The 20,187-nt window shown below is 45.5% G+C and overlaps 3 protein-coding genes across 3 annotated transcripts; 2 read left to right on the top strand and 1 right to left on the bottom strand.

Moving 5' to 3' along the window:
* Positions 1 to 703: 703 nt before the first annotated feature.
* On the bottom strand, positions 704 to 1,921 carry LOC147310814 (trace amine-associated receptor 8a-like). The gene is made up of 2 exons (XM_086267468.1): positions 1,755 to 1,921; positions 704 to 1,517 (listed from the first exon to the last, which is right to left on the bottom strand). Exons 1-2 carry the CDS (start codon positions 1,919 to 1,921, stop codon positions 704 to 706), a joined length of 981 nt encoding a protein of 326 aa, XP_086123594.1.
* An 8,777-nt stretch (positions 1,922 to 10,698) lies between these two features.
* Positions 10,699 to 13,563, top strand: LOC147310813 (uncharacterized). Its single transcript, XM_086266864.1, has one exon. It carries the CDS (start codon positions 11,095 to 11,097, stop codon positions 13,561 to 13,563), a length of 2,469 nt encoding a protein of 822 aa, XP_086122990.1. The 5' UTR covers positions 10,699 to 11,094.
* A 2,147-nt stretch (positions 13,564 to 15,710) lies between these two features.
* LOC147310812 (uncharacterized) lies at positions 15,711 to 19,875 on the top strand. The gene is made up of 2 exons (XM_086266515.1): positions 15,711 to 16,793; positions 18,638 to 19,875. The coding sequence occupies exons 1-2, from the start codon at positions 15,803 to 15,805 to the stop codon at positions 19,150 to 19,152; spliced, it is 1,506 nt and encodes a 501-aa protein (XP_086122641.1). The 5' UTR covers positions 15,711 to 15,802; the 3' UTR covers positions 19,153 to 19,875.
* Positions 19,876 to 20,187: the final 312 nt, after the last annotated feature.

The following is a 20,187-nucleotide window of genomic DNA, read 5'->3' as shown; positions in this document are numbered from 1 at the left end:
TGAGAAGCACCCTGAACCAAAACAGCTACCACAGCATTCTGCAGCGCCATGCAATACCCGCAATATACACCTAGTTAATCGGGGTTTCATCCTACAGCAACGGGTGTGTTCAGCTGTTATATTTGCCAAAGGGGGGTACTTTAATGAGTCAAAAGTTTAGAATACATTTTGGTCTATAAACTAATTCCATGATTTCTTTTTTAATCCCAATAACTTAGTTGTACCATGCTTTCATTTCAGAGTGCAATGAGACATTAAACTGCATAATATTCAATAACAAAAAAGGAAAAATTACGTGCAAAAACTTTTGACCGGCAGTGAGCAGGCAAAAGTGGCTATTTTTAAGAATCTAAAATGCAAGAAATGCAAGAAAAAACATTGTTTAACTGTTTTTTTTTTTACTTGTTTTTTAAAACATTACTTCCTAATATTGTTGATGGCTGTCCTTCAAGCCTATGAAAACATTACAAAATAAAATGTATATGCTAATGTCTGCGGTCACAGAAAGTGCTCGAGAAAGTATTTTATCTTAATTTAGAGTACAAAGTACCAGGAAACTGTTTTTTTGTAATTGCAAGTACTCATGTGGAAGCAGATACATATATAAATATGTTTGCCAACATATTGCTTTATCTGAACTTTCAAGTCTTCATTGTGACTAAGTACATTGTCCTGTTTATGGGTACGGTTTTAAAAAGTGTTCTTAATGCATGTTAGTCTCACGGGAGTCAGGCTGCAGTATTTGAAGAGCAGCAATAAGTTTGATTGACTTTCTGAACCAGGGATAAAAAAAGACATAAATGATAGGGTTTAGGCAAGAGTTAAAGTACACCAAACAAATTACAAAGGCAGCAGATGAAGCATTTAGGAAGTTATCTTGGCCTGTGAGAGCAACGCAGTAATATGGGCACATGCATATAAGAAACACAACTACAACAACACCAAGAGTCCAGGCTGCTTTCAGCTCCGATTTCGTAACAGTTACTGTAACTGATCGCTGGTGAGTGACTGCAAGTTGACACCTCATGGCACGAGCCTGAGACACAGCCACCACAAACACTCTCAGATACAGAACTACAATCACAGTAATGGGAACAATGAAGGAAAACAAAAGATCAAAAAGCCCAGCAATGTAGTTAACGACAAAGACACACTCTCCAATGCAGGAGTTATACCTTCCTGGTTGTTTCAAGTTATCCTTCACAATCAAACTCTGAAAGATCACAGAAAAAAACCAACACAAACTTATACATATATTAACTCTTTGTTGTGTGATTTGGGTGGAGTAATGCAGAGGGTAACAAATAGCCAAATACCTATCAGCAGATATGATCACCATGGTTCCTACTGAGGCTGAAGTAATAATGAATGCTAGATACTGATACAGAGTGCACATGATGTCACCGAGGAACCAGCATCCATCGATGAGCACTATTTGAAAGAACATAAGGAGACCTACAAAGAAATCAGCGACAGCCAGAGAGAGAAGGAGGAAGTTGGTGGGGGTGTGGAGCTGCCTGGAGAGAAAAAGGAGCATCATATTTAGTTTCCTGCATCAAAAAATGCATGTGGATGCACATACAACAAAAACTGAAATAGAAATGCACTTCATTAAAAAAAGGTCTACTCTTACTTGTAGATACAGATCATATTATGGTTTTAATTACTATTACTGCTATGTTGCTACACAGCACAATTAACTAAACTATTAAAATAATTATTCAATATTTGGAGATAATGAAACATTTTCATACCTGAAGTGTGAGATGGAGATAATGACCAGCAGGTTAAGAATCACAGTAAGCAAAGAAATGAAGGAGAGCAGAATGTAAGTTAGCATGATCTCAAAGTGAGGACGCTTTGGCCTCCTGCAGGAGATATTAAGGAGTTTTGGAAAGCAGAGTTCAGGTTCCTCCATCATCACAGTGAGGCGAGCTGCTAATCATATTCTGTGTCATACAGCATATATCTTTGTCCTCCCCTTTTTATTAAATGCCACACCTTCAGAAGCAGAAATAGTACTAAGTGATAGAAATATGTAAAAAGCAGGGGTGGGACTCAATTAAAAAACAATCTTATTAATTACAGGCTTCGTAATGAATTAATCTTGATTAATCGCAGTTAATCGCTCAAAAAAAATTGCCTCAAAACACAAATCCTTTTTTTTTTTATTCAAAAGGATTTTAGTGGGTGACAGAATCAAATAATAGACATGGACATGGGGGGTGGGACAACTCCAAGGTGTGATGCAGGTGGCAGAAAGCAGGTAAGACCACTGAATATAAAAAGTATGTCTCACCTCCAAGAAGCTCAGTCACAAACCTGTAGTAGACAGTTCAGGAAAGTCTATATTAATCTCCACAATAATTGTCAACTATAGAGCTTTTTGAAGAAACAGTAACAATAAGTTAAAAAATAGTTTTATTTACCTGCATGGGTCAAGGACAGTGGCCAGCTTTTGGAGTTTCGCCAAGCTAACTTGTACTTACTTTTCCCTGGAACACTCTCTCACAGTCTGTTCTCTAAAACCTAAAAGAGGAATTATGGATTTGATCAACTGGTCCCTAAATGCAATTGACACCCCCTTCTCAACGAGAAGTCGGGGCTCGGGTGAGCCTGAGCGCTGAAGATATCTACCTATTCGGAACCATGGTAACAGGGTTCTTGCTGATCGGCGCTGGCTTGGCCCTGACTTATCAAAGAATTAATCAAGTGGAACCGGCTGTTCAAACCCCCCACAAGGCTGCCCGCTGGGATTGAAATGATGGGATGAGGCGTGCAGCACGGAGAAGATCTTGGAGAACGCACAGTTGCCGTGAATACTCAGAACAAGACCTCTGAGTGAAAAACTGGATTACATCTGGAGGGGCTCGCTGGAACAACACCTTTGAGTGCAAATTCGATCACATCTTGGGGAAGTGCACTGCGGTCGTGAATTCTCAGAACCTGCTCTTTGGGCAAAAAGAATGACAACATCACAGAACGTAAGTTTGGATAACATCATAGAAAGCTGGCGGCTCTCCAACGGGAGATTGAGAGACCAGTGTTGGACTGTTAGAACAGCTTTGAAATTCATATGAGTTGTTCGCACTAAAGTAAAAGCCATCATCACTTCATGCGGAGACCCCTTCGGCGCCAGCTGCGGCCTCAAGGCTGGAGCTGAACAACAACACCCTGATAACGACTGTGTTTAGACTGTTCCCCCCATTCCATGCAAGGCCACCTGGGTTGGCTGGCAGAGTGTTTACTTAGCCTGGCAGGGCGAAGGACACTGTCTCAGCTGCACTCTGGACACACACACACACATACACTGATATGCACACACTCATCCCCCCTCCCTTTCCAAACGCCTTCGATGCTTGTCCCCTCCCGGGGAAGATGGCGGTCGACTGGACCAGCGCAGACATGCTGCAGGACCGGATGCGCTGTCTACACCGGCTCTATCTTACCCTTTACCCGCCCCTGTTGCTTGTCTTGTGTTTCTATGGTGTATTGATAGTCATGTGCTTTTTGTGCTGAGGTGTTTTTTCTGTTATCAAACTGTTCTCCCACTAGGAGCTCAGTCTGAGTGGAGTTTTTGTTCTCCTCCTCTCAACTCATGTTATGTATTTTCGTCGTTTTTTTCCTATCAGCCTACCTTTCTGACATGTCTCCCCAATGTGATGTTTGTGTAAAGTTGGTCAGAAGGTTCCTTTGTGAGTGCGCATGCGCCATTAGCGTGCTCAGAGTAAATCATATCACAGAATATGATGAGCGTATGTTGAGGTGAACTGAACAGGAGGAGAGGGACAGGTGCTGCTACGGCGAGACAGACGTCTCTCACGGAGTCCTTTAGTGCTGCAGGCAGGAAACGTGTTCAAATAGCGCACACCTTCAGGTTTTTTATTTCTATATGATTATTCTGCATTATTAAGCAATAAGAACAAGTAGTCTGATGTCCTGTAATCATTATGAAGCTATATTATTATATTATTATTACAATTACATAATGCAATTATATATGAAATACAATGAAATATTAAGGTTTTTGTACAAAGTATTGGTATCGGATCAGTATCGTCGATACCACCCTGAATATTACTTGGTATCGGATCAGGAAATCAGTGGTATCGCACATCACTACTGGTTCTCAATCTCATGTCTCATAATGACATGAATATATATATATATATATAAAACACCCAGCACGCCCCTGCGGGCGGTTTATCCTTCAAGCTCGGGTCCTCTACCAGAGGCCTGGGAGCTTGAGGGTCCTGCGCAGTATCTTAGCTGTTCCCAGGACTGCGCTCTTCTGGACAGAGATCTCCGATGTTGTTCCTGGGATCTGCTGGAGCCACTCGCCTAGCTTGGGAGTCACCGCACCTAGTGCTCCGATTACCACGGGGACCACCGTTACCTTCACCCTCCACATCCTCTCGAGCTCTTCTCTGAGCCCTTGGTATTTCTCCAGCTTCTCGTGTTCCTTCTTCCTGATATTGCTGTCATTCGGAACCGCTACATCGATCACTACGGCCATCTTCTTCTGTTTGTCTACCACCACTATGTCCGGTTGGTTAGCCACCACCATTTTGTCCGTCTGTATCTGGAAGTCCCACAGGATCTTAGCTCGGTCATTCTCCACCACCCTTGGGGGCATCTCCCATTTTGACCTCGGGACTTCCAGGTTATACTCGGCACAGATGTTCCTGTACACTATGCCGGCCACTTGGTTATGGCGTTCCATGTATGCCTTGCCTGCTAGCATCTTGCACCCTGCTGTTATGTGCTGGATTGTCTCTGGGGCATCTTTACACAGCCTGCACCTGGGGTCTTGCCTGGTGTGATAGACCCCAGCCTCTATGGATCTTGTGCTCAGAGCTTGTTCTTGTGCTGCCATGATTAGTGCCTCTGTGCTGTCTTTCAGTCCAGCTTTGTCCAGCCACTGGTAGGATTTCTGGATATCAGCCACCTCCTCTATCTGCCGGTGGTACATACCGTGCAGGGGCCTGTCCTTCCATGATGGTTCCTCGTCTCCCTCCTCTTTCTTGGGTTTCTGCTGCCTGAGGTATTCACTGAGCACTCGGTCAGTTGGGGCCATCTTCCTAATGTATTCTTGGATGTTCGTTGTCTCATCCTGGACTGTGGTGCTGACACTCACCAGTCCCTGGCCCCCTTCCTTCCGCTTAGCGTACAGCCTCAGGGTGCTGGATTTGGGGTGAAACCCTCCATGCATGGTAAGGAGCTTTCTTGTCTTTATGTCAGTGGCTTCTATCTCCTCCTTTGGCCAGCCTATTACCCCAGCAGGGTACCTGATCACGGGCAGGGCGTACGTGTTGATGGCCCGGATCTTGTTCTTACCATTCAGCTGACTCCTCAGGACTTGCCTGACCCTCTGCAGGTACTTGGTGGTTGCAGCTTTTCTAGCGGCCTCTTCATGGTTCCCATTCACCTGTGGGATCCCCAAGTACTTGTAACTGTCCTCTATGTCTGCAATGTTGCCTTCTGGTAGTTCAATCCCCTCAGTTCTGACTACCTTCCCTCTCTTTGTTACCATCCGACTACACTTCTCCAGTCCGAACGACATTCCAATGTCATTGCTGTATAGCCTGGTAGTGTGGATCAGTGAATCGATGTCTCGTTCACTCTTGGCATACAGCTTGATGTCATCCATGTACAGGAGGTGGCTGACAACTGCTCCGTTCTGTAGTCGGTATCCGTAGCCAGTCTTGTTAATGATCTCACTGAGGGGGTTCAGGCCTATGCAGAACAGCAGTGGGGACAGAGCATCTCCTTGGTAGATCCCGCACTTGATGGTGACTTGTGCTATGGGCTTGGAGTTGGCCTCTAGTGTTGTACGCCACATCCCCATTGAGTTCCTGATGAAGGCTCTTAGGGTCCCATTGATCTTGTACAATTCTAGGCATTCCAGTATCCAGCTGTGGGGCATTGAGTCATAGGCCTTCTTGTAATCAATCCAGGCAGTGCACAGGTTGGTCAGTCTGGTCTTGCAGTCTCGGCTGATTGTTCTGTCTACCAGTAGCTGGTGTTTTGCGCCTCTGGTATATATATATATATATATATATATATATATATATATATATATATATATATATATATATATATATATGTGTGTGTGTGTGTGTGTGTGTGTGTGTGTGTGTGTGTGTGTGTGTGTGTGTGTGTACCTCGTCAATCTCTAGCTGTGATAGCAGTCCCTTCTTTCTTTCTTTTTTTTTTTTTTTTTTTCTTTTGTATAGAAAACAGAGATCTGTAGTACCAAATCCCTGGGACAGAAGCAAGGAAGTAAAGTCATGGAGATTAAAGTGAATCTTCCTCATTCCTCTGCTACAGAAAGTCCTCATTTGTGTATAGGCTTTTAGCTGTCGATTGGGGTGCAACACATAGCACTGCACTGCAATCAAAAAATGACTGAACATGTTAAATTGGAATTTAAAGCTATGCTAGATGACTTCAGGTTGTCAGAGGTTGTGTGTGGAGGCGTGGAAGAGATGACCCAAACGCTGGACTCACGGTGCAGAAATGAAGAAGATTTATTGGAGGGTGAATGAATAAAGCAGGAACGATGGAGTGGCTGGCTGGCTGAAAGACTGGAAGAATGGCTGGCTGACTAGCTGAACATACAGACGGAGACGACGACATAACATCAATGACACGACAGAGAACTGGTGAAACCGAGGAACTTAAATACACAGGTTGAATGATGACAATGATTGGAAACAGGTGAGTACAGGGCTGAACATAATCTGACTAATGACATGGGAGACAAGCTGACACGGGGGAAAAACAGGAAGTGAGAACATTAATGTGGCGAACTAAACTGAACATGAACAAACTGAAATCACTGGGTCAACGACCCAGGAACCCTGACACAGGTTAGAGTTTAATAATTTCAGAATGCCCTTTGGTGAAGCAGGCATGTTTCTTTCTTGTATACCTTCGAGCCCTGCAGCCTACGGCCCTCAACTGACCCCTGGTCCAAGTTTAAGCTTTAGGGAAGTGTGTATTACAACTCTCAGGTTGGCTAATGGATCCTTTTAGGGAAAGTAAATATGGACCGCTTTTGCAATTTCTTTAAAGACGTTTTTGTTTGCAAACCTCTGGACAATGGATGGAGGCCAGGCAAAGTTTGAAAATTCAGTGTACAAAAAAAAAACTCTCACAGTTTTCACATTGTAGAGAGTGTTTATAGGTTTGGGTCCATACTGTGAATCTATGTCAAAGACTTATAAACAAACATAAAAAGACAAATGACAACTGTTCTTCCTCATATACACATAAGAGTTCATCAAGAGTGCTTGCATTTGTCTCAGGCTTTTGTTTTATACTTTCAAGTCACTTTCAGGGAATTGTTGCACTGTTTCAGGGAACGGTTGGACTTTGGATGGACTTTGCTCTAATTACATGCAAATCATGAAAATGCATTTATAACACTTGTGTTTGTTAATATGTCACAGCTTAAAAATGTACAAACTTTTAAATCAAAGGAACTGACAGAATCCATGGATGGCAGGCTTTTGAGTGTCCTTGCAAAGAAAGGTGGCTATATTGGTCGCTGATTTGTTTTTTTGTTTTTTAATGTCAGAAATGTATATTTGTGAATGTGGAGATGTTATATTGGTTTCACTGGTAAAAATAAATAATTGAAATGGGTATTGTAGAATAAGGAGGGGATGTTTTTCTCATTATCATTTAATATTTTAATATGTCATTATTAGTTCATTAGAAGATCTTTCTTACAGGTACCAGAATAATAACATGATTTTCCATTGCAGATGTAACCATGATCATTCCATACACATTGCAGTTTGTTGCTCATTTTAGAGTTGTGCTCAAGGTAATTAAAGGTTAAAAGCTACAGCCAGCGCGAGTCTGGCTGATCTATGGAGGGCAAAGGCTTTGAGCTTGGAAGGCCGCACGCGCTTACACAGCACTTATAAGATGTCATTCTTGGTGATTTTGTGCTTAGTCATGTTTTAATATGTTTTAAGTAGAAGTAGCTGATCCAGCAATATTCATTTAATATTATATACTTGATTTAGAGCAATACACACTGATGGTCTTAATAAATGAAAGAGTCCTTGTAGTTGCCATGTTGTGTCTCAGCAGGGTACAGACGGTTCCAGGAGAAGGGGGGCAGTTAGCGTCTGCCCTCGGGAAGGAGACAATGTTATTCTTTGTGTTAAATAAAATTGTCAACATTGATTGTATTACACCTGTCACTACGCATGAGGGGGCGTTCTAATACCCTGATTTCATAAAACTATGGAGATGTGTTTTTTGAGATGAGATCTGAGACTGTCTGCATACAGTGTCCATCTCCCACGTGTGTGATCATTAAATCATCGTTTGACTCAACCCGACCGGACCAGTGTTGTTATTGTGGGTTTTTCCTCTGGTGTCCATCTCCAATATTTTTGAACCATAACATTTTGGGGGCTCGTCCTGTGGTATTGGGGTGGACGTGCGAGGTGTGGACGGTCTGAGGTTGTCGAGCGGACAGGCACGGACCAGGGATCTGATGTGAGTGAGCTCCGCGGGTGCTTCTAAAGGTAAGGCACTGCCTGTTGAGTTGATTCCCAAATTGTGCCAAATTGGGCTGCATTAAATTAAAAGTTTGCTCACTGACGTTGCTGGTGGGTGTCTGTTTTGATTTTGATGAGAATCACCGTGTGTTATGCAGTTAAAGTTGTTTAAGAGTATTTAATGAAGTTGAAGAAATATGAAAGTAATAATGTTGGGTTTGAGTCCCTGGATATTGAGCTAAAGGCTCAGGTAGTTTGGTAGGGAAATTAGGACAGAAACTGTTCCAGAAGTAACAGATACTGTTTAATAGTTTTACAAATTAGGACAGAAACTGTTCCCAGAAGTAACAGAGACTGTTTAATTGGTCGTAAAAAAGTTATCTTTCTTCGGTGGGACCCGTTATGGTAAAATTTTTCAAAATCGGTTAGGTTAAAATTATTATAGGACGGCACTGGAAGATGCTAAGAAGCACATAGCCCGGAGGTTACGCTCCCTCCTGGCCGTGGACGCGCGGTCTTGACCTGTCGGCGAACAGGGGTAGTTCAGTTTTGGTTTAACTGTGGGGTACAGGGCATCCCGAAATAAGCTAGGAGTTACCGAGACTCCTCATCGTTTAAAACGGTGTCATGTGCTTGTTTGGACAAAGTTAAATTGAGTTAGGGATTTTAGAAATCAGGCCATAGGCTGTTCTGGAGGAAACAGATACTGGTTAATTGATTACAAAAAAGTGAAGCTTTCTTCGGTTGGACCCGTTAATTTAAATTTGTCGAAATTTGTTAGGTGCTGAATTTGTCAGGCCTGTCAGTGGTTGTAAATATAAGACGTCTTTGTGAGATAAAATAGAGTTTTGTCTGAGCTTTGTGTGACCCTGTGTGTGATGAGAGCGCAGCTGCAGCGCTGAGAGCTATTTTTAGACGGTGTGAACATGCAAATGAGCGTGTGGCTGGGAGGAGAACAGAGCTTTTCACTTCCTGCCCAGAGTGTGTGTGAGCCTTAGAAGCAGAAGGCCTTTTATTGCTGAAAGCCTGTAAAGAAGCTGCTGGTTTTGATGTTATAACAATATAAATGGCTTTTGATTTATTGTTGTGAATATGTGCTTTATGATCTCACTTGTTGGTTGATTTATGTAATGTAAAAATTCATTTAAGGCTGAGTAACTTCAGTTTTTGAGGAGCATAAGAGAGTGTTCCTAGATAAGAGTAAGCTGCTGTAAGTCAATTGAAAACAATTTAATTAAATCTTAAACATTTTATACTGATAACACAACTGATTTTAAGCCATATCTTTAAATAAGTAAAGTTCATGAACTTTTCTGAGCTGCCATGACACAGAGAAAGTGGAGTGTTTCACCCTGAAAGGATGAAATGATGCTCTGCCTTTGTTGTCAAGTTCAAACATAGGCCTTAAATAAATATGAGCCACTAATAAGCGTGACATAATTAATAATTTCAAACAATAAAGCATATTGGGTGAGTGACCCAGATAACAATAATTTATGAGCACGCAATAAAGTGGACCTGTTAGAACCCCTTTGACATTTGTCCCTTCAACAATAAATGATTATATTGTGTCCCATGCACTAAACAGTCCCATTTAATACTGTTAAATCGTTGTTTAAATAGAATAAGCAAACATGCCTGTGCTTTATTTTGCAACCTGTAACATACAAATAGCAGAGGAAGAGGGTCGACTGGAGGTGACCTGTAAATGTCACATAGTGACTGAGGAAGGTGTTTCACCTTATGAGATGACAGTGTGGTCCGTGATTGAGCTGCATGAGCTAAATGCCTATATACAACGTTGCCTATTTTTATTTCAAGGCTTAAAGGAGATGACTGAGCATGAAAATGATCCAAATTGGGAGCCCACAGAGGCTGCCCACTTTGCTCAGGCTATGATAGAGTCGGTACTGGACGGTTTTGATTTTGATATGCTTGCTTGGGAAATAATGTAATTATCTGTGGAGATGTCTCCAAGCGATTAGTAGATTTAAAGGAGACAAATGTGTGCTTGAGAGTGCGTGGTTGAAATTGTGTGTGTGGGTGTGCGTTTGAAAGGCTTTGAAACATAGATTTGATTTGAATAAAGCTAATCACAGTACTATGGTTTGGCATTGAAGTAGAGCGAGCTATACAGCTAAATATTGAAGAGTTTGGAATTAATTGGTCCATTGCTCCCTCGCTCGGTAAACAACACAGTGAATTTGTTAGTTTGTGAGCAAACATGATATTGCTTTGGAGCAATTTTCTGTGAAAAATTTAAGGCTGTGTGAATGCATTTGAGCTGTGTTATTGTTTTGTGCCCCAAAGTTAACATGCAGTGTGTATGAGTTTATAACATTTATGTTACAGAGTGAAAAGTAGTTATTAAAAGTGAATAATGAAAGAGGCTTGGTTAAGTCTTGACACACTGCGTTGGCTGTGTGTCTTACCAAGCAGATCACAAGGAGACAGTGACCCTGGGAGGAGCGAAAGTATTTCTGAAAGCTAACAGGCAGACATTGCGGAGTGATCCAGAAGGAGGAGCCGTATAACGTCACAAAAAAGGGAGGTAAGCTTGTGTTCTAGGATAATGGCTGACGGCCCGAACACGACACCTACTGGGCACAGAGGCTATAAGCCTCTAAAGGAGCAGCAGCAACAGTTAAAAAAAGCTATTCGCTTAGCTTCCCCTGGATCAACAAAGTTAGCTGAGAAGGAAGCCAAAGCAATGGAAGCTGAGCTAAACAAGCTTATTGCTTCCCAACAGAGAGGGCTGGATGACAAAATAGCCCTAAGTCTTGTGCTCAAAATAGAAGGAGAGAGATGTGAGCAGCAATTGGAACAACTGCAAGCCGAGGCAGAGAAACGTTCAATTAACTGGAAGATTAAACAACAAATCAAGAAACTACAGCAAACTCATGCAAAGTGTTGCAAGTGGATGTTCTTGTGGAATGGAGCATCTTCCTGGATGGAGGAGGATGACACACCTGAAACAGAAGATATGGAAAGCATAATGGAGGCTTTGAAACAACTGAAAGACCAAAATAAGAAGCTGGAAAACCAAATGAAGAACTGGATTCCAAAACCAGGAGATGCTAACAAGTATCACACAGCAGAGATTCTTCCTTGGGCCACATTAACATCTAATGCCGTAGGACGACAATATGTCATGCCTGTAATGACCCTCAGAGGAGGACAAGTTCAAGGCCCCGATGGACAGACGGCAGTGGTTGTGGGAGGAGTAGCTGATGTTGAATATACCAGAGCACCACGGGTGGTTCATAATGAAGGGCCTATGACAGTTAAATGTCAGTCCCTGAATGGGGAAGGGAAAGAGATAACATCAGCCGCAGAGGAAGGCTTGCCTTTGCCTTCTTGTTCACATGAGGGAGGAGACAGGCCAAAAGCCGAAGCATCAAGAGAAAGCCTGCCAGACCAGACTGGAGAAGCGGATTGGACCCCAACAAACGAGGAAATGATTTCACCGGTGGAAAGGATGGCACAACCGGCTTTCATCGGACTGCCAACACCAGCAAGAGAAGAGCAGGCCCAAACCAGGTCAAAACACTCCAAAGCAATGGCCAAGTCAGACACATGGGCAGGAGAAGTATTTGGACAAATGCTTGAAACCCCGCAAGGGCTATTGGAAGTATTAAATACACTGAAGACCGTAAAGGACAAAATGACCAAAAGCATGGCAGAAGAGGAGAGCGACAATGATTCATCTACCACAGAGGAGGAAGAAGATGATGAAGATAACGACAGAGGAGGAGTCGCGTCAGAGCCAAGTATAGCCAGGAATCTTAGGTCAAGACAGGTGAAAAAAGAGCAGGGACAGAGAAGGCCTATTTTTAAGAGTTCAAAAGGCAAGGGAAAATTGGGACAGTGTAAAACTGTGACCAAAGCAGAAAAAGCTGCGGGCACTCATTATAATTTGCCTTTAGTGGCTGGTGCAAAAAATGAACCAGTGTACCGCGCATACAAAGTAAGAGATTTGGAGGCATTGGTTAAACAGCTTCCACCTATAACTGGGGGCGGAGCAAGGTGGTTGCGTGAATTAGGCAGACTAACAGAAGGAGAGGAGCTTGCGATTGGCGATTTTCGCGCCATTTCTGCGCGGTGTATGCTCGGTGGTGGGCTAGCAGATGTAGAGGCTATAGCTCGCACAACTCGCCATGCAAATGATTTGCCTTATCATGAAGTGCAATGTGCTTTGTCTGACGCAGTCCGTGAAAAGTACCCAACCCCTAATACAGGAGCCATACCTAAAATAATTTGGGACCCCCAAAACACACCTAGAGAGTTTTTAGAAAAAGCCAGAGATCAGTGGTTGTTAGAAACAGGTACCCATCCGGGTAGAGAAGGTGAACATCGGGCATGGTTTCGTTCAGCGATGCTGGCAGGGCTGCCAAACCAGGTCACAGAAGATCTACAGAAAAACCCAGATTTTGCCGTAGCAGATTCGGTGCAGTGGGAAAGACACGTCTCACATCGTTTGCAGCTGGAGCAGGACAGGGCGAACAAGCAGAAAAAAGAGTTGGAGGAGGCACAAGCGTCTCTACTCAAACTACAGTTGGTGGAGGCCAGAAACAAAGCCAGCGAAAAGAAAAAAGAGGAAAAAGAAAAAACAGAAAAAATTATGATAGTTGCGACCCAGCCTGGTCCTGGGCCTGAATGGCCAGATAGTGGCCCGGGTCCCTGTACTAATGACGGATGGCCCGCCAATGCACCAAGGCAGAACCAACCCACAGGGAATTGGGGAACCGGTGGATCGTACAGAGGGCGTGGTGGCTCAGCGGGGGGAGTACAAAGAGCTCGTGACACGGGGAATCTCAGCAGTGTGCCTTGGAATGTCTGTTGGAGGTGTGGAGCAGAGGGTCATTGGAGCAGAAATTGCCCAGAACGTCGTCAGAACAATCAAAGAAGAGGCTACCAATCCCAGGCACGTGGAGCTCCGAGAGCAAGAGATGGCTCTAGGGGAGCATATCAGGCCCCAAACCCGAGTGCAGCACCAGCCGCGCAGTATCCAGTGGCTGACTGGAGGGAGGACCAGTACTGAAGGGACCCGGAGGGACCAAACAGTATGGTGGTGGCAGATCCCATGCTGTTAATGACTATAGAAGGGACAGAATTGCCCTTCTTAGTAGACACTGGAGCAACATATTCAACCTTGAGATCAGCACCAGACAGTGCAACGTTGTCCTGCCACACAGTGAACGTGGTGGGTTTTTCCGGGATCCCGACAACTCTGCCAGTGACTGACCCAGCTTTGACAAAGCTGGGCAAGCAGACTTTGAAACACAACTATGTGGTGTCATCGCAAGCGCCAGTAAATCTTATGGGCAGGGACCTGCTCGTGAAGTTGGGCGCCACAATCACATGTTCAGCAGATGGATTATCTGTGACTCTGCCAGGGGGCCAGCATTTTCCGTGCCTGGGAACAAGTTCAAAGACTCAATACCTGCTCCAAGACTGTGAAAGAGCAAAAGTCAATATCTACTGGGGGAGACTAGTGAAAGAGGATGTTCTGAGGCAATTTCAGCTGTGGAGACCCTGGATAATGAGCTTGGCAGTTTACTCCCCTCCGCGCGACCCTTACCACGTTACCCTGTTTTATGATAAAGAGAATGACGACACCTATCGTGAATTATTTCAATCTGATCTTGAAGGTCAGACGTGGAATGTGCAAACACATGACATCTACATCGGACCAGAAGGTGTAGCCGCGGCTGTGAAATTAACTGATGAACAACTGCCTTGGTACAATGTGGAAGAAAATTCAACCCCTCACATTACATTGGCGGTCCACCAAGGTCATGGTGCAGGTGATCTAGGTCCAATGGTCAGGCGAGCACTGGACGACACAGGGTGGCAAAGAACCCAAATTCCTAACTTATCTTATGCTCCAAATTGTAAAACCTATCGCATAACTTGTGCCTGTGAGGATACAGTGATCTTGGAACATAAAGAAATTTCAAAAACACATGGTGAGGAGTGTGTAGATCATCCTCACGCAGTTGCTGGACTGTCGAATCTGCCTGACAGTCTATGGTCAAAAGGGCCCACGGATGTTGGCCTAGCTAAGTGTCCTCCTGTCTTGTTCCAGCTCAAGTCACACACACCAATCAATAGACCACAGTATAAACACAAACCTGAAGCAGAGGCAGGAATTACAGAAACAATAGAAGGCCTGCTAAGGGCCGGGGTGTTAGAGCCCTCTCACTCACTGTGGAACACACCAATTCTACCAGTGGAGAAACATGGAACAGGAAAATACCGTATGGCACATGATTTGAGAGCCATTAATGAAATATTGCTCTCTACTACTGCACCGGTACCAAATCCGTACACAGCTTTATCAGCTATCACATGTGACCAAAAGTGGTTCACGTGCATTGACCTGGCAAATGCATTCTTTTGTCTTCCTCTGCATGAGTCACTCAGAGACATTTTTTCATTCACATACAGAGGCCAACAACTTAGATACACACGTTTGCCACAAGGCTTTGAACTTTCTCCAGGCATTTTCAATCAGGTGCTTAAAGAAGCCCTGTCGTCATGTAATTTGCCTAATGATTGTACATTAATACAATATGTTGATGATCTTCTCATTGCAGCCCCGTCAGCAGCGGATTGTTCAGCGGCATCGTTCGTTGTGTTGAATAGGTTGGCGGAATGTGGCTTTAAAGTAAGTAAAGACAAGCTGCAGTTAGTTCGCCCTGAAGTGACCTTTTTGGGCCGGGTAATCGCACACAAATCAGTGGGTTTGATGAACACACACAGAGACCAAATTTTGACACACCCAAAACCGCGAACTGTGAGAGAAATGCTTTCTTTTCTTGGTTTAACAGGTTACAGCAGACAGTTCATTCCAGATTATGCAGGAAAAACTGCCCCTCTAAGGGGCCTAATGAAGCAAGTTGGTGTTCGAAACTTTAAGGCTGAGTTGCCTTGGACGCCTGAAGCTGAAGCCGCATTTATTAGGGTAAAACAGGATTTGTCAAGGGCCTCAGATTTAGCCACACCCAATTATGATGAGCCATTCTATTTAGATGTTTCTGAAACAAACTCAATTGTAAATGGAGTGTTGTTTCAGAAAAAAGGGGGGGGGTAGAGAAGTGCTCATGTATGTTAGTGTAAAACTACATCCAACAGAAGCAAAGCATCCTACATGTACACAACATGCAGCAGGGGTCGCTAGAATTATCCAAAAAACAGCACATGTAGTGAGAGAACACCCACTAAAAATACTCACTACACATAGCATAGTGGCATACGTAAATTCACAAGCATTTTGTATGTCACCACGGGCACAACAGAGACTGAGCAAAGTCTTAGAGGCCCCAAATTTGACATTCACACATGAAGGAATTAACATGGCAGATTTAATGGGTGTAGGGGAACCACATGACTGCGCCAAAAGAGCACAGATCGAGGAAAAGATTAGAGAGGACCTGAAGGCCGAACCCATACCGGGAGCTGAGGACTGGTTCACCGATGGATGTTGCCACCGAGACGAAGGAGGACTGAAAGCAGGGTATGCGGTGGTTTGCAGAGTAGAAGGAGATTATCAGGTCAGAGAGTCAGGAAGGATTGAGGGAAAGCAGTCGGCCCAGAGAGCTGAAGTGATAGCCTTAGCTCGAGCTTTGAGACTAGCCAAGAACAGGAGAGTGAACATCTACACCGATTCGGCATATGCGTTTGGAGCAGCGCATGTGGAGCTGCCTCAGTGGAAAAGAGCAGGATTCAGAACAGCAACCAATGCACCTATTTCCCACAAACATGAAATGGAGGAACTGGAAAAGGCCTTGGCTGACCCAGAGGAGGTGAGCATTATAAAATGCAAAGCTCACTCCCAAGGAACCAGTATGGTGGAAAAAGGAAACCAGAGAGCAGACGAAGCCGCAAAGGAGGCCGCAGGCTACAAAGGACAGAGACAAATGATACAGGTAACATCAGAAGAAGAGATACCTGTTGACCTGATTGAGGAAGTTAAACGGGCCCAGGAGGAGGCATCCCCAGAGGAAAAGGGGGTGTGGAAAAACAAAGGAGCCTGGCAGGATGGACATTTGTGGAGGGGGCCAGACGGGCGCCCCGTGCTGACAGCCAAAATGGCAGAACAGAAGGTGGATGAAGCCCACGGACTTGCCCACGTGGGGAGAGCCCAGATGGAAAGAAATTTGTGTCATTGGTGGCATCCTGAGCTGCGAGGAATGATAAGGGAGAAGGCCAGGATGTGCTTAATCTGTGGGGCACACAATCCTAAGCCAGCAGTAAAACCGGAAGTGGGTAAGTTTCGGCCCCCTGAGAGGCCGGGAGAGGAGATTGTTATTGATTTCACTGATATGATTGATTCCGGGCCGGGCGGTGTAAGATATTTGCTAGTGTGTGTTGACGCTTTGACCGGCTGGCCAGAGGCCTGGGCTACAAAAAAGGAGGATGCTAAGACTGTCATTAAGTGTTTAATCAATCATTACATTCCCCGTCATGGGTTCCCGAAAAGAATTAGATCAGATAATGGAACCCATTTTAAAAATCAAGATTTGGAAAAAGTAGAAAAAATGTTGGGCGTCCAGCATAAATTTGGAACGGTCTATCATCCTCAGTCTCAGGGGAAAGTAGAAAGAATGAACCTAAATTTGAAAAACAAATTGGCAAAAATTTGGCAGACCGGGGTGGTGGTCCCCATCTTCAAGAAGGGGGACCGGAGGGTGTGTTCCAACTACAGGGGGATCACACTCCTCAGCCTCCCCGGGAAAGTCTATGCCAGGGTGCTGGAGAGGAGGGTTCGTCCGCTAGTCGAACCTCGGATACAGGAGGAACAATGCGGTTTTCGTCCTGGTCGCGGAACACTGGACCAGCTCTTTGTCCTCTCGAGGATACTTGAGGGTGCATGGGAGTTTGCCCAACCAGTCTACATGTGTTTTGTGGACCTGGAGAAGGCATTCGACCGTGTCCCTCGGGGCGTCCTGTGGGAGGTGTTGCGCGAGTATGGGGTGTCTGGCCCATTGCTACGGGCCATTCAATCCCTATACAACCGTTGCAAGAGCTTGGTTCGCATTGCCGGCAATAAGTCGGACTCGTTCCCGGTGGGTGATGGGCTCCGCCAGGGCTGCCCTTTGTCTCCGGTTCTGTTCATAATTTTTATGGACAGGATTTCTAGGCGCAGCCAAGTGGCGGAGGGCTTTCGCTTTGGTGGCCTCAGAATCTCATCTCTGATTTTTGCGGATGATGTGGTTCTGTTGGCTTCATCGGGTGAGGGCCTCCAGCTCGCACTGGAGCGGTTCGCAGCCGAGTGTAACGCAGCGGGAATGAGGATCAGCACCTCCAAATCTGAGGCCATGGTTCTCAGCCGGAAAAGGGTGGAGTGCCCACTCCGGGTCGGGGATGAGTTCCTGCCCCAAGTGGAGGAGTTCAAGTATCTCGGGGTCTTGTTCGCGAGTGATGGGAGAAGGGAGCTGGAGATCGACAGACGGATTGGGGCTGCGGCTGCAGTAATGCGGACGCTGCACCGGTCAGTCGTGGTGAAGAGGGAGCTGAGTGTAAAAGCGAAGCTCTCAATTTACCGGTCGATCTACGTCCCTACCCTCACCTATGGCCACGAGCTGTGGGTAGTGACCGAAAGAACGAGATCGCGGATACAAGCGGCGGAAATGAGCTTCCTCCGAAGGGTGGCTGGCCTCTCCCTTAGAGATAGGGTGAGAAGTTCGGCCATCCGGGAGGGGCTTAGAGTAGAGCAGCTGCTGCTCCACATCGAAAGGAGCCAGCTGAGGTGGTTCGGGCATCTAGCAAGGATGCCCCCTGGGCGCCTCCTGGGCGAGGTGTTCCAGGCATGTCCCACCGGGAGGAGGCCCCGGGGCAGACCCAGGACACGCTGGAGAGATTATATCTCTCGGCTGGCCTGGGAACGCCTTGGTATTCCCCCGGACAAGCTGGAGGAGGTGGCTGGGGAGAGGGAGGTCTGGACCTCTTTGCTTAGGCTGCTACCCCCGCGACCCGACCTCGGATAAGCGGATGAAGATGGATGGATGGATGGAAATTGGCAAAAATCTGCGCGCAAACAGGGCTAAATTGGGTCGCAGCCCTGCCGGTTGCGTTGATGACCATAAGATGTTCTGTTAATCAATCCACAGGTTTTACACCATACGAGCTGCAAACCGGGAGACAGTTTCCGGCACCTTGGACGGTGGGCTCGGGTGAACGGGACAAAAAGGGGAACCGGTCCCACGCAGACTACTGGAACGAGCTAAAGCCGCTAGTGTCCAGTTTCACGAAACAGGCGGCTTGTAAAGGGCCCACAGGAGAAGGAGAGGTCCCGGACGCGAAAACAGTGTGGCTGAGAGTCATCAAACGAAAGTGGAAGGAGCCCCGCTGGACTGGTCCATATGAGGTATCGGCTCGGACGGCGACAGCGGTCCAACTGAAGGGGAAAGGCGACACCTGGTATCACTGGACGCAGTGCGCAGCTGCGCACGAGGGCTTGGTGAGGAAGGATCAATCTCAACCCGACGCAGGTGAAATTGAGCGGCACAATAATCCCTCACACCTGTGCAACGGACCGACCGGTAGTCTACCCGGAAGGTCGAAGAAAGAAGAGCAGCCAAGGAGGAGATCGCCGCGCCAACGAAAAGGAGCGGTACCACACTGAACACCTAAAACAAGAGAGAGGCTCTGATAAAGGGCTTTGAACTTTTTACTACACCATAACATTCACATACCACCATGCCATCACAACAATTAGACACTGGTGATGAAAGAAGAGTCTCAAAAGCCATCACAATGTTTAAAATTATTATGAGTTTGATGTTAACTATGTTGCTAATCATGGCTATTTGTTTTTTGATTTGTTTGTTGCAGACCGACCCGGGAAACCAGTCTGAGCACGGAGGCCATGCCAGTCCGGCGTTGTTTGATACACCAAGTACATCACACGTGGTCCATAGTGATTTAAGATTGCGGGCAAGAGTGAAGCGCGAGGTCTCTGGTAAAAAGGATGAGTGTCTCAGCACATATGGTGGTTTAGAATTAGATTATGTTATTGGCTCCACAACTTCCTTTACGTTTGATCTGTGTGATGTTGTTAATTGCAGGGACGTCGGCAGTGCTTGGAGGGGATACAATGTGTGGGTCTGTTGGGATTATTCAGTGAGTACGCACTGTGAGAGGGGAAATCGTCCTTATGACAGCTGGTGCCGTAATTGGGACCAGGTAAGGGGTTACACTGGGCAAAATTGGGAACCGTTAGAATCAGGATCAGAAAACGGGCTTAAACTACAGAGGGATTTTAGCCCCTCTGGAAACGCGTTAACTTTATCATTGGGGAATTGGCATCGCAAACAATCTATGTATTTAATTTTGGGGGTGGAAATAGCGGGGGTTGATCCAAAAGGGTTAATTAAAGTTAATTTCCTAGAAAAAACTAATCGAGTACCGTCAGGTAGAGAAGACATAACAACTCGTGTGATTTCTACTCCCACCAGCTCTGTTGCATCTTTTACAGGGCAGGAGGGGAGCGGGTCATCGGAAGCTATACCAGAGGAGCACGAACCAAGGGAGAGGCGAGTAGTGTCGGTGGACTACACCACCCTGAAACCTCAGGATTTGATTGAACGCGCTACCGGGTTCAGTGACAGTAACATCTGGCTGGACTGGATAGCCCAAAATGCTAGAGAACAAAAAGTGG

The sequence above is a fragment of the Aulonocara sp. 'chitande type north' Nkhata Bay genome, linkage group LG16, assembly GCF_057382095.1.
Source record: "Aulonocara sp. 'chitande type north' Nkhata Bay isolate Kocher_YH1m ecotype deep benthic linkage group LG16, A_spYH_male_GT1.1, whole genome shotgun sequence".
Taxonomy (NCBI): Eukaryota; Metazoa; Chordata; class Actinopteri; order Cichliformes; family Cichlidae; genus Aulonocara; species Aulonocara sp. 'chitande type north' Nkhata Bay.
Note: the sequence above shows the minus strand (reverse complement) of the source record. Positions and strands in the feature narration are given on the sequence as shown.

What these genes read in the sequence shown, in the direction of transcription:
- LOC147310812 (XM_086266515.1), top strand. Translation starts at nt 15,803, where the DNA reads ATGTCACCACGGGCACAACAGAGACTGAGCAAAGTCTTAGAGGCCCCA. An exon ending in AGCAGTAAAACCGGAAGTGG is followed by an intron (nt 16,794 to 18,637) that starts GTAAGTTTCGGC and finishes ATCAATCCACAG; the next exon opens with GTTTTACACCATACGAGCTG.
- LOC147310814 (XM_086267468.1), bottom strand. Translation starts at nt 1,921, where the DNA reads ATGATGGAGGAACCTGAACTCTGCTTTCCAAAACTCCTTAATATCTCC. An exon ending in ATCTCCATCTCACACTTCAG is followed by an intron (nt 1,518 to 1,754) that starts GTATGAAAATGT and finishes TTTTCTCTCCAG; the next exon opens with GCAGCTCCACACCCCCACCA.
- LOC147310813 (XM_086266864.1), top strand. Translation starts at nt 11,095, where the DNA reads ATGGCTGACGGCCCGAACACGACACCTACTGGGCACAGAGGCTATAAG.